The sequence below is a fragment of the Daucus carota genome, chromosome 3, assembly GCF_001625215.2.
Source record: "Daucus carota subsp. sativus chromosome 3, DH1 v3.0, whole genome shotgun sequence".
Taxonomy (NCBI): domain Eukaryota; kingdom Viridiplantae; phylum Streptophyta; class Magnoliopsida; order Apiales; family Apiaceae; genus Daucus; species Daucus carota.
In genome coordinates this window covers 11499140-11512220 of record NC_030383.2, presented here as the reverse complement: position 1 = coordinate 11512220, position 13081 = coordinate 11499140, and the positions used below count along the sequence as shown (strand labels likewise).

The following is a 13081-nucleotide window of genomic DNA, read 5'->3' as shown; positions in this document are numbered from 1 at the left end:
ATAATAAATAAAATTAACTAAATTAGTTAAATTAATTATGAAAACGGAACATACAAGAATGAAAAAAATATTTACACAAGTCAGGTGTTAAACAAGCGTCTCAGGTCACTCTCAACATTGCACGTTAAGAGTGACCGACTCGTGACTCATCCATTATACTAGCAAATTAAGTTATATGTCTCGGGAATAAGCTTACTCTCGGAAGTCAGAATTACTCTGCACTGAAGACACAAACAACTCGTGAGAGACCATGCCAAGTGTAACCGTAGCAGTTTAAATTTACAAAGCCAAGATATCACCGTGAAAGTTTAAATTTGATACTCAGAAGTGACAGAGCGATGTCGGAGAAGCCGAGTCATGTGGGAGAAGCGGTAATGGGTAATTGTACTATCTGCTCCGTTGGATGTAAAAATATACTCAACATACTCCCCCCTCGTTTGCTTACATTCGGGACTTCGATAAATTATTTTGAATTTTTTTCTTTTTAATAAAAATTTAATATTTAAATTTTTAAACAAAAAAAAAAAGAAATTTTCAAAAATAAATTATATAACTATATTTTATATGCGCCTTATAAAGGAAATTATGTATAATAAAAATAATCTAGTAATGTAATATATAAAAAAATATTACAGCTAAAAGAAGTGTATATTGTTTATAATTGAGAGTTTATTTATAAATAAAAAGTCAATTTTAATTTATGTGTTTTGATAATTTTCTAATATCTACAATTTATCAAGTAAAAACTGTTAATAGAATAATAAGATATTAACTGTAAATTAAATTTTAAAAATAATATTAAAGAACTCAAAAATACCAAGATTTTCAACATATAAAATTTTAAATTTCTAACCTATAAAACTAGAAAGAGGAAAAGGAGTTTGGTTTAAAAAAAATATATTCTCCAACATATAATTTATATTTTCCGATTTATTATTCAGGAGTTAATTTATATTATAAACATACTCCCTCATTCCCACCGCAAATATACATTGGGGGATTGCGGGATGATAACTCAACACGCATATTAACGTTCCGTTAAACTATAGTTTCATAAATAATTTTTCAGTTTTTTTCTAAATAAACATTCAATGTTTAAACTTTAATATAGAAAAAGAAAAGAATAAATCATGAAAATAGACTTTATATTCACTTTGAAATGTGTGTTGAATATCAAAGGAAAAGTATAGAATTAAATAGGACAGAGGGAGTAATTAAGCTGAGAAGTTGAATAATTATATTTTATTGTGTGTGAATAATTTCTTAATAGATAATCACATTAAAAATTTAATTAAAAATTGGTCCGAAAAAATGTATTTGAATGAGAATGTATGTTTCAACTAAGATTAAAAAAAAAAGTCAAATATCGACGACCGATCAAAATTTTAATATTTTGAACCTGAGAAGTTGAATAATTATATTTTATTGTGTGTAAATAATTTGTTAATAGATAATCACATTAAAAATTTAATTAAAAATTGGTCCGAAAAAATGTATTTGAATGAGAATGTATGTTTCAACTAAGATTAAAAAAAAAGTCAAATATCGACGACCGATCAAAATTTTAATATTTTGAACTTTTATCTTACGCTGCAAGCTTATATGTTTAGTATTTGATATGCTTAGTATCGAGTCTCCCGGGACAACAAAGGATAAAGTCACCACTCGGGTTATCTAATGGTGCTCAATGACTTTAATAGTATAATAGTTCTTAATAATAAAGCCAGTAAAAAGTTTAATTAAAAATTATTCCGAAGAGATGCATTTAGATGAGAATATTTAAATTTATTTTAGTTAAATTTTTTTTTATCATAATATGTTATAAATATAGAGGCGTGGGTCCCAATACCAGTCTACCAATCAAATTCTTAGGAGGTGTATTCAATTGAAATTTTAACTCTTTCGTTAATGAAACCTGAGGGTATTCAATTAGAATTAAAATCTGGAGGTATTTAATTGAGATTTTAAATTATATCACGAAATCTAGTTCTATTCGATCATGAATTTTAAATTAAGAATGGTATTCAATTGAGATTGTTTAAAAATCCATTAAAATCTGGGCATTCAAATGCAAGTTTTTTTTTAATTTCATAAAAATGATGGATTTTGTGGGATTGTTAATCCCACCAAAATTAATGAGACTTTGAAGCATTATGCTTAAATTCTGAAAAATATATATCAACTCTGCAATATTTTATCAAGAATTCACGTAAAATCAAAATCATATACAGTTTATTGAAATCTATCGACTAATTATAATCCATTAAAATCTCAATTTAATAAATTTTCTAATCTTTGATTTTTGTAGTATAATATAGTAGAAAGATAGTAGTATTAGAGCATCTTCAGCAGCTTGCCTATATGGTATCCTAAGCTATTAATATAAGGAATATGACATAAAACACAACTCCAGCATAGTCCTAGTCATCCCTTAAAAAGTTAAGATGCCCACGGATTGTGGAACCATTCCTCATATTAGTGTGAAGAATAAAATATTCACTTCTCTCCTTTCCCTCCTTCTTTTCCTCCTTTTCCCATTCAATAAAATGTAGTAATCCCTTAAAAAATGAATATTTTATTATATATTTAGGGAACATGTTAGGACTCTGCTGGAGATGATGTATGTACGATAAATTAATTATCTCGAACAGTAAATCGGGAGAGAAGAAGAGTAAATCGGATTCTACAAGGTCTAATGCAAGATCCACATTCGGCAACAAAAACAAGAAATTGATTCGAGATTCTGTGAAATGCGATTCAAGAATGATTCATTAATTACTCCAACAAAGAACAAGTGAAATAGAAATGAGAAATAAATCGAACATCGATCCTCAGCACATGCAGTGACAATATTCCCACCTGCCTGCATAAACCTTACAACGGCCGCCCTTCCAGCCACAAGAATCCTTGCACATATCGTCGCATCTTTTCTCAACTGGACTTCCCGGCTTGCATCCCCCGGGTAGCTTATTATCAAAACAACACTTCAGCTTATCATTTTCACTCGTTGCCTTTGCATTATCTGATTATATATATCACAAATTAGACAGAATTAAAAAAATGAAAAATGAATTAAAGAACAAGTTCAACGAGATCACGTGTCTCGAATTGGACATCGTTTGAAATAGCTAACAATTAAAAGGTACATGCATGTTATATATAAACAGTATATTTTTTATTTACGATGATGGTTATTAAATAAACCTGAGCACAATATTAGAAGAGTAATCAATAACAGTGATGCAATTCTCAGCCTGGCCATCTGTTGTGTTTGCAAAGGCAGAAAGGTTTTGTGTATTAGTTTAGTATACTACAAGAATTATAAGGTTTGATGTTGTGAACACAATGGTTAATCAGGCCTGAATATATAGAGCAGGTCCATTTATGATTCTGTTCTCGGATTTTTTTTCCACCAAGATATTATGGATGGTAATAAATTTGGTAATTAATAGTATGAATATCTCTCTATTTGGTAATTAATAGTATGAATACTACTCTCTACAAATCTGTTGAGGATTTTGTCTTTGATAATAATTGATTTCTGATTATATTGATGGTTGATTTTGAGTCTTTCGTACTTAATTTAAAATAATTAAAATATAGATGATAAAGTTATAAATATTATAAATCACCCGTGCATACCACGTACGGGTTATAAGCACTATACACCAAACGGCAAAATGACAAATAAAACAACACAGAATTGGTAAATATTTTTTCTATCAACCACCCGACAACCGCTACATTCAAGCACTATACACCAAACGGCAAAATGACAAATAAAACAACACGGAATCGGTAAATATTTTTTCTAACAACCACCTGACAACCGCTACATTCAATATTTGAATAATTTATTGCATCCAAACAATACAATCGAATTTAATGCATTCATTAAATAAATAAATAATTCATCCAGATAACTTTTTTATAGGATATATTTATTTTTCGCAAAAATGGATATAAATAAGGCGAAGCGCATTAAATAAATATGCGGGTCACATAAAATAAAAATATGAATAGGCATTTAGAATCGGGAGGCTAAGCCGGCCCACATATTACTAGTACTCGTAGTACGGATTTTCTTGTGTGTCTGTGAGCCACATTAACAACAATTTTTCATTTAGGTGGTGGATTCGGATTAGTTCCTATCCTATTAATACCACCAATCAAAATCGTGTCAGTGCACAAACCAGAAAGACTCATTGCGGTAATACATGGTAATGCAGTTCAGAACTTTCAATATTCATGATCCAAAGATTGCAAGTATTAAAAGAACTCCATGGCAGCTATACACAATGGTATCTTACTAACTTGGTTTCATTGCAAGTCCACCAAAGAATTCATTGACAAGTTGATCCAAAGAGTGGAAAAGTAATTGACAAGTTGATCGCTTCCTTGACCCTACAGGAACCTACAGGACTGAAAATTCTTAAGTACTTGCATGTTTCCAAGTCTACGATCCAGTTTTAAATTAAAAAGTAAACCGAAATAAAATGAATTTTTAATGGACTTCCAACAAACCACAAACACTCCACTCTCTGTTCGATGCTTGACTAATTTTGATTTTGAGCGTCGACTTGTTTTCAGAGTTCACAGCAATTCCAAACCCCAGGATACCTTCTAAGCCTCATCACCAAGTCAGAGAGTCTAAAGCTGGAAAACCTGGGGATGATTATGAAAGAACCAGATTTTGATTTTAACATATCTTAGACACATCCTTGACTCTTACCGGAGCCAGGAACCTTAACGTAGAAATACCACCCCCAACCATCAATTCATGGTGCTCTACCAGTCATCCAGAAGACTGGCAGGATAAGAGGGTTTTGGACCAAAAACTCGAACACAGAACCATTCACATATTCCACATTTTTTCCTCCACCATCTGGAGCGGCTCAGACATGATCACCACTATGAGCATTAAAAGTGACCTGCATAATATAAACATCAGCACTGAATCAAATGAAAACATTTAACATTACCTGTATTCTGAAAGTAATGAAAAGGTCCTCGAGAGGCTTTAGATTTATTTTAAAGGTCGTCGGGAGGCTTTATATTTATTTTAATAAGATTGCTACAAGGTGAAGTGTCCAGTTTCAATAAGACTGAACGTAGAAAGATGTCATAACCACACACAGGTCATGTCATGTCAATACCACTATACCAGTATGAAATTAAAACTTGAGACTTCAAATAAGATACCTCACACATCTTGATGTCAAACTACGCTACATTTGAAACAATGCCAGGTTTTATAAATTCACCTACAGAATGCAGAATGAATAATTTGCAAGGCTCGATCTGAAGTCCACACTCAAGTAGCACCACCGCTGCCCTAAATCCTGATGCAAAACAAGGAAAACTGGATATAGCATCAAAAGCAACTTAACATTTAAAAGCCATACAAGTTTGTAACACATTGTGCCTGAAGCAAAGTACAATTAAATCTTCTTACCTTTGTCAAATCCTTACGAGGCATTTTGTTCAGAACTGCTGTCTTGATTCATCTGAGTAGGACCTGGCAGTATAAACTGTGCCTGCGCAGGAATAGGTGGCCTTTCACCTAATAATGCCAGAAGATATCCACATCAGAGATAAAGTATTCACCCAGTAACTATTAAATAATCATTAGAAAAAATTTCCATACTCGAACCAAATATTTACAGTAGATTTCACAATGTAAAAGGCGAGTAAGGCACTTGAGAGAAATGGACTCTGCCTGTTGGATATTGAGGCTGCAGTGTAGGTAAAGATGTTGAGATGGATCTGACAATGGGGCCACCAGGCTGCATTGCTTGATGACTGGGCAGCGAATAGCCCTGCGACGTTGTATAACCATGACCAGAAAGAAAAGGAACATACTGACTGACACTGTATGGATATGTAGCTAAGTTTACAGATCCAGGTACTCCATATACTTGGGGGTACTGCTGCGCGAGAAATGGGTTATACACACCCTACATCAAGTAACTTTTATATGTTACAAACAGATTGGAACTCTAATAACGTATTCAGTTAAGAACAACATAAATTACTAGATAGCATTGCCTGAAGTCAGATTCTAAACATATATTTACCTGTGGATAAATGTATTCTAGACCGTATGTCATATACCTGCAAGCATGAAAAGTTAAGAAATTAACAGGTTCCTTGGCTTAATTATTATTCCTCGCTGAAACTCAAGCAAATATCATGTTTATTTGCAGAAAAAGGGCAAGATTTTTGTTTCGATTAATCAGCTTATTTGGTCTGTCACTTAATGAAACATTTGAACCTACTTTCTGACGTGCATTTGAACTTGATTCCTTATTAAAATCATCATTATGCACATCAAAAGTTGCAGATTTCACATTAGAACATAATAAAATCTCAAAAACGTAGAAGTAGTTATCAAGTGTGTATAGTACACATGAAGGCTGTAACTGTAGAACTGTCACACCTGTATACATGAAATGACATGCATATGTTAATTAACGTTCAGAAAATGAGTATGCTTTAAAAGATGATACAATAGCTTGCGAAAGCTTTATGCCAAAAATAAATGAATAAGTTCGCCTTATTCAGGACAGGTTAAGAGTTTACAAAGAGTGAAGCCTCTTGTAATGAACATTGAACAGAGTCTGACAACATAAAACTTCCGTTTAAATTTTCTGGCAAGCATGGGTGAATAGTAAGTGCTGTTACCAGCATCATAAAGCACATATGACATATGTAAAAAGATAAATACCTAAAAATTAGCTAAGAAAGCAATACAATAGCATTAGTAGCTTCACGGAAACACAGTAATATATGCCAGACTCATTGATTAGCAAATTATACAGTCAAATGAACCATTCTATTGAAGCAGTACTCACCCATATGGTGGATATGTCAAACCCTGCTGATAGCCATAAGACAGTGTTTGTTGGTAAGCGAATTCTCCACTGTAAGCCCCGGGAGTAGCTGAAAGACCCCCTCGTAGGTAAGGTGATGTGGACCTATTACGTCCTAAGACCACAGAAGAAATTCAAAGAGATTAACGCTTTGTAAATGACAACAGATCTTCTAATCTGTATGGTTATTACAAATCAAACTACTTTGAGACCAATGAAATGAACATTCAGTTAACTGTATCGTGTTCTTCTTCCACAATCAAAATAGAAATTCCAGAGGAATTCAAATGCCAAAGAATAATACGTTTGAAATGCCATTAAAATACAGCCATCTGCTTTCAGGAGAATAGCAGAACTGACCCTGTCACAGACCTTTGTGCTTTTTTATCACCTTAATGTCTTGGACACTGTTGGTTTTCTTTAACTTTCAACAATTAATATGAAATACGATAGACAACATAAACTGAAAATAGCACGAACTACTGCCACTTTGTAGACCGCTGACAAGTACACACTTGTATAACAAAAGCTACTTCTAATCACATAGGTACGAATCCACCAATGGCAATCAATTTATCAACAAACTTAATGCAGTGAATTAAGTTCAAACACACGCTAAAGAAGCTCATGATAATCAAATGTAGTCCCTGAAAAGCTAATCAATTTACAATAAATACTTTAGACCGGCTTTAGTAACAACAAACAAAAGGCCTATAAAGTTTTTACCAAACCGCAAAGGAGGACGAGGGCGTCCAAGTGAAGCGAGATTGCAGTTTGCCCTTCTACCATCAATAATTGGTGTAGGATCAACACAAGCTTTCTTGGCAGATTCAGGATCCCGGAAAGTCACCTAATTACGCAATCCATACAAAACACGAAAACAACAAAGTCATTCAATTAGTATCCTCATCACAAGCATTTGGACTAATACTACTCAAAATGTATACAATACTAACCAATCACACCACATTATGATTCCCCACATAAAACAATAAGCAAATGAGAGTCAAAGAAAAAGAACTTACGAATCCATAACCTCTGGATCTCGCAGTGTTGTTATCAGTGATGACAACAGCCTCAACAATATCACCAAATTGCTCGAAATAACGACGCAATGTCTCACTGCGTGTCTCCCAAGGCAAACCTCCCACAAAAACCTTAGTAAAAGTAGTGTCACCATAAGCAAATGTCCGAAAACCTGAGCTTGAGCTAGGCCCAGCCTGATAGCCACTACCCATTTACGTAAAATAAATAAATAATAAAGTTGTAAAACAAGAAATTTGAATATTGTAAAACGAGGTTTATTATAAGTTGAAATAGAGTTGTTGAATGGAAAAACAAGTGCATGTAATAAGAAGCAGAAAGGCTTTATATAAATGTAAGAAAAAGAAGAGGAGAGAATTTGAAATTCGAATATTTGTTGACCGGAAAGAATCATCAAGAATGAATGCGGGGATCGAGACGATCATAACGGAAAATTCGGTATTGATCTTCTTTCACTCAAGTAAAAGAGATGGTACAAAAGATACGGTGATCAGTAGTAGCAGCAAGTCAAACTGATGAAGCGGTCCGGGTGTACGATGTATAGACCAGCTGTTGCATACAATGATATCACAAAATTCGATCACTCAAATAAATACTTCCTCTGTCCCATTTAATTCTAGGGTTTGTCTAGTGTGTGCCCATGGGCACACATTATACACTAAAATTGATGGTTTTGGTGGATTTTGATTGGTGGACTTGATGTAAATGCAGGGGGTCATCTTTATTTATGATTAGGTGACCAATAAAAATGCACCAAACTCATAGGAGTTAGTGCTTAGTGTGTGCCCATGGGCACACCATAGAAAAACCGTTAATTCTATACGTTTCTTTTTAACTGCTCGACACGCATTTCAATGCTCTTATAAAATATAGTTCCGTAACTTATTTTTGAGATTTTCTTTTTCTCTATAAAAATATAACATCCGGACTTTAATTCAGAAAAGAAAAATTTTAAAAATAGATTGCACAACTACACTTTTCAGAAGCATTAAAGTCCGTGCCGCGTCCCCGTCCCCCAATGTATACTACTCAGGGGGACGGAGGGAGTAGGAGTTTTTGAAAATAATTTGAATTGAGTTTAGTCGAGTAAATAAAAAGGAAGAAAAATGTGTAGACGCTAAAATTATTATCTGATAAAAACGTAATAATTATTTGGAGAGAATAAGAGAAAACTTCATTTCATTCATATCTTCAACCAAGTACATAGGTGATTTATATAGGCTATACATGTGTAGGTTACAAAGAAATTAAAAGCTGAAAGTAAAGCTTGTTGACATAAATATGAGTAAATATGAGTAAGTTATAAGTCATCCAATTAATTACATAACACTCCCCCTTGGATGACTTGTACTAACATCAAGCCTCGTTAAAACCTTACTAGGAAAAACCCAATGGGAAAAACCCTAGTGAAGGAAAAAGAGTACATGTGTTGTACATAATGTAATGTAAAAGAAATATCGTATCTCCCCCTCATTTCAATATATCTCGAATTTTACGCATTCCAATCTTGTGTACCATTTTCTCGAAGGAAGATGTAGAAAGCGCTTTCGTGAACAAATCTGCTGGATTTTCACATGATCGAATCTGACAAACATCAATTTCACCTCGTTGCTGAAGTTCATGGGTGAAGAAGAACTTTGGATCAATGTGCTTTGTTCGATCTCCCTTAATATAACCTTCTCTAGTCTGAGTGATACATGCTTCATTATCTTCGAATAGAACTGTAGGACTCCCTTTATTTACTGAAAGACCACATGACTCTCGGATATGGTAGACTAGAGATCTAAGCCATACACATTCTCGACTTGCTTCATGAAGTGCCAATAGTTCAGCATGATTTGAGGAAGTTGCTGCAAGGGTCTGCTTTGTAGATCGCCAAGATATTGCAGTATCACCATATGTGAAAATGTAACCTGTTTGTGATCTTCCTTTATGGGGATCAGACCGATATCCAGCATCTGCATAACCAACTAACTCCGCTTTTGAGTCTTTCGAGTAAAATAAACCCATATCCATGGTCCCTCGAAGATATCTAAATATTTGTTTAACACCGGTCCAATGTCTTCGAGTTGGAGCAGAACTATATCTTGCTAACAAATTAACAGAAAATGAAATATCAGGACGTGTACAATTTGCAAGATACATTAGTGCGCCAATGGCACTCAAATATGGTACTTCAGGACCAAGAAGTTTTTCTCCCTTTTCTCGTGGGCGAAATGGATCCTTTTTCTTTTCAAGTGAGCGAACAACCATGGGTGTACTCACAGGATATGCTTTATCCATAATAAATCTTTTAAGGATTTTTTCAATATATGAGGACTGGTGGACAAAGATTCCTTTAGATAAATGCTCAACTTGAAAACCAAGGCATAGCTTTGTTTGGCCCAAGTCTTTCATTTCAAATTCACTTTTCAAATATTCAATGGTCTCATAAAGTTCATCTGGGGTCCCAATGATATTTAAGTCATCAACATAAACTGCAATGATAGTAAACCCCATTTTTGTCCTTTTAATAAAAACACATGGACAAATCACATTATTAATATAACCATTTTTCATAAGGTATTCACTTAGACGATTATACCACATCCGACCCGATTGTTTCAATCCATATAATGATCTTCGCAACTTAATAGAGTAAATATCTCGGGTTCTTGAACTACATGCTTCGGGCATTTTTAAGCCATCGGGGATTTTCATGTAAATGTCATTGTCTAGTGACCCATATAAGTAGGCTGTCACAACATCCATTAAATTCATTTGAAGCCCTTCAAGAATTGATAAACTTAGTAAAAATCTGAATGTTGTTGCATCCATTACCGGTGAATAAGTTTCTTCATAATCAATTCCTGGTCTTTGTGAGAAACCTTGTGCAACAAGTCGTGCCTTGTATCTCACAATTTCATATTTCTCATTTCTTTTGCGCACAAATACCCATCTATATCCAACGGGTATTACACCCGCAGGTGTTTGGACAATTGGTCCAAAAACTTGACGTTTTTCAAGTGATTTTAATTCTGCCTCAATAGCCTCTTTCCATTTTGGCCAATCATTTCTTCTTTTACATTCGTAGATTGATCTCGGTTCATGATCCTCGATTTCTTCAGAAATGTCAAGGGCAGTTGCATATGCAAATATTTCATCCAGAACCATTTCTTTTCTATTCCACTTTTTTCCTGAAATGATATAATTTATCGAGATCTCTTCATTATCCTCACTTTCAGGTGTTTGATCATACTTTGAAGACGTCTCTTCAGTGATCAATTCCATTTCTTTTGGAATGATGTCATTTGATGTACCAGCTTGCTTATCAAGTTTCCTTGTCTTTCTAGGATTTTTATCCTTGGATCCAATAGGTCTGCCACGCTTCTGGCGTGCCTTAGACTCGTTTGCTAGCATTATCTTATTTACTTCATCAGGAAGCTTAATTTTACAAGGAACATTGACTGCTGGAATATGTGACTTTGTCACTGTCTTGACATCTGTAAATGCATCTGGCAATTTATTCGCCACTTCTTGTAGGTGGATAATTTTTTGAACTTCAAGTTCACACTGATTTGTACGAGGATCAAAATGAGACAGGGATGCGGCATTCCACAAAATTTCTTTTCTTTCTTTTTCAAAATTTGACTTATCTCCCCCTAATGCAGGAAAAACTGTCTCAACAAACTGACAATCGGCAAATCTTGCCTTGAATAAATCACCAGTTAAGGGTTCCAAATATTTTATAATTGAGGGAGAGTCGAACCCAACGTATACCCCTAATCTTCTTTGGGGTCCCATTTTTGTTCGTTGGGGAGGAGATATTGGAACATATACAGCACACCCAAATGTTCTTAAATGAGATATGTTCGGTTCATTACCATTCACAAGCTGCAATGGGGAATATTTATGATAAGCTGTCGGCCTTAATCTAATTAACGCCGCAGCATGCAGGATTGCATGTCCCCAAGCAGAATTTGGCAAATTTGTTTTCATAAGTAAAGGTCTAGCAATTAGTTGCAACCTTTTAATTAATGATTCTGCTAGACCATTTTGAGTGTGGGTGTGAGCAACAGAATGCTCCACTGTAATCCCAATTGACGTACAATAATCGTAAAAAGATTGAGATGTAAATTCTCCTGCATTGTCCATTCGGATATTTTTAATTGTGTGATCAGGAAATTGTGTCCTCAACCGAATGATTTGAGCAAGGAGTCTTGCAAATGCAACATTACGAGTGGATAATAGACTCACATGTGACCAACGTGTCGATGCATCTATCAATACCATAAAGTACTGAAATGGCCCACTCGATGGAGTAATAGGTCCACATATATCTCCTTGAATTCGCTCCAAAAAGGTCGGGCATTCAGTTGCAATTTTCACATGTGATGGTCTTGTGATAAGTTTTCCTTGAAAGCAAGCAACACAAGACAAATCTTTGGACAATGGAACAATTTTGTTCTTCAAGGGATGTCCATTTGAGTTTTCTATGATTTTTCGCATCATCACCGAACCCGGATGACCTAAACGATCATGCCATATAAAAAAGTCTGTTGAGCCTTGTATTTTGTGATCCATCACCATATGTGACTCAATTGGATTTATAAACGTATAATATAAACCAGATTTATACGCTGGTAATTTTTCTAATGTTTGTTTACCCCCTGAGACTATAGATGTGATACACAAATATTCATTGCCATCTTCATTTGTTGTCTCAATATGATAACCATTATTGCGTATGTCTTTAAAACTCAAAAGATTTCTTTTTGATCGAGTTGAAAACATTGCATTCTCGAGAAATAAACGTGTACCATTAGGTAACACTATACTTGCTCTTCCGGAGCCTTCAATTAGATCAGCAATACCCGAGATTGTGTTAACATTAGCCTTCGCTAATATGAGATGCGAAAAATATTCTTTATCTTTTAAGATTGTATGTGTTGTTGCACTATCTGCCAAACAAAGTGATTTCTCTTCTTTTGTAGTAGATAGTGAAAGGCTTCTGGCCATATTTCTAAACAAAGCAAAAAAAATGAGCTTTAGATAAAACAATATTATAATATATTTCATTTATGATAGAGGAAGCTTACATAACATGCATAAACTTAGCATAGAGCCAAACATTTTTTAGATATTAAACATAAACATTAAATAAAACAAGGTCTTAAACATAAGGC

At 34.1% G+C, this 13081-nt stretch overlaps 1 protein-coding gene across 2 annotated transcripts; it reads right to left on the bottom strand.

Moving 5' to 3' along the window:
- Positions 1-3961: 3961 nt before the first annotated feature.
- Positions 3962-8409, bottom strand: LOC108213581 (uncharacterized). 2 transcript variants are annotated; one of them, XM_017385382.2, is made up of 7 exons: positions 7898-8409; positions 7599-7722; positions 6855-6987; positions 6078-6114; positions 5456-5957; positions 5265-5342; positions 3962-4931 (listed from the first exon to the last, which is right to left on the bottom strand). In XM_017385382.2, exons 1-5 carry the CDS (start codon positions 8108-8110, stop codon positions 5673-5675), a joined length of 792 nt encoding a protein of 263 aa, XP_017240871.1. In that variant the 5' UTR covers positions 8111-8409; the 3' UTR covers positions 3962-4931; positions 5265-5342; positions 5456-5672. The 2 variants fall into 2 exon arrangements, with proteins under 2 accessions (XP_017240871.1, XP_063944883.1); XM_064088813.1 differs by having other exon boundaries at positions 5269-5342.
- Between the last annotated feature and the right edge of the window lie 4672 nt (positions 8410-13081).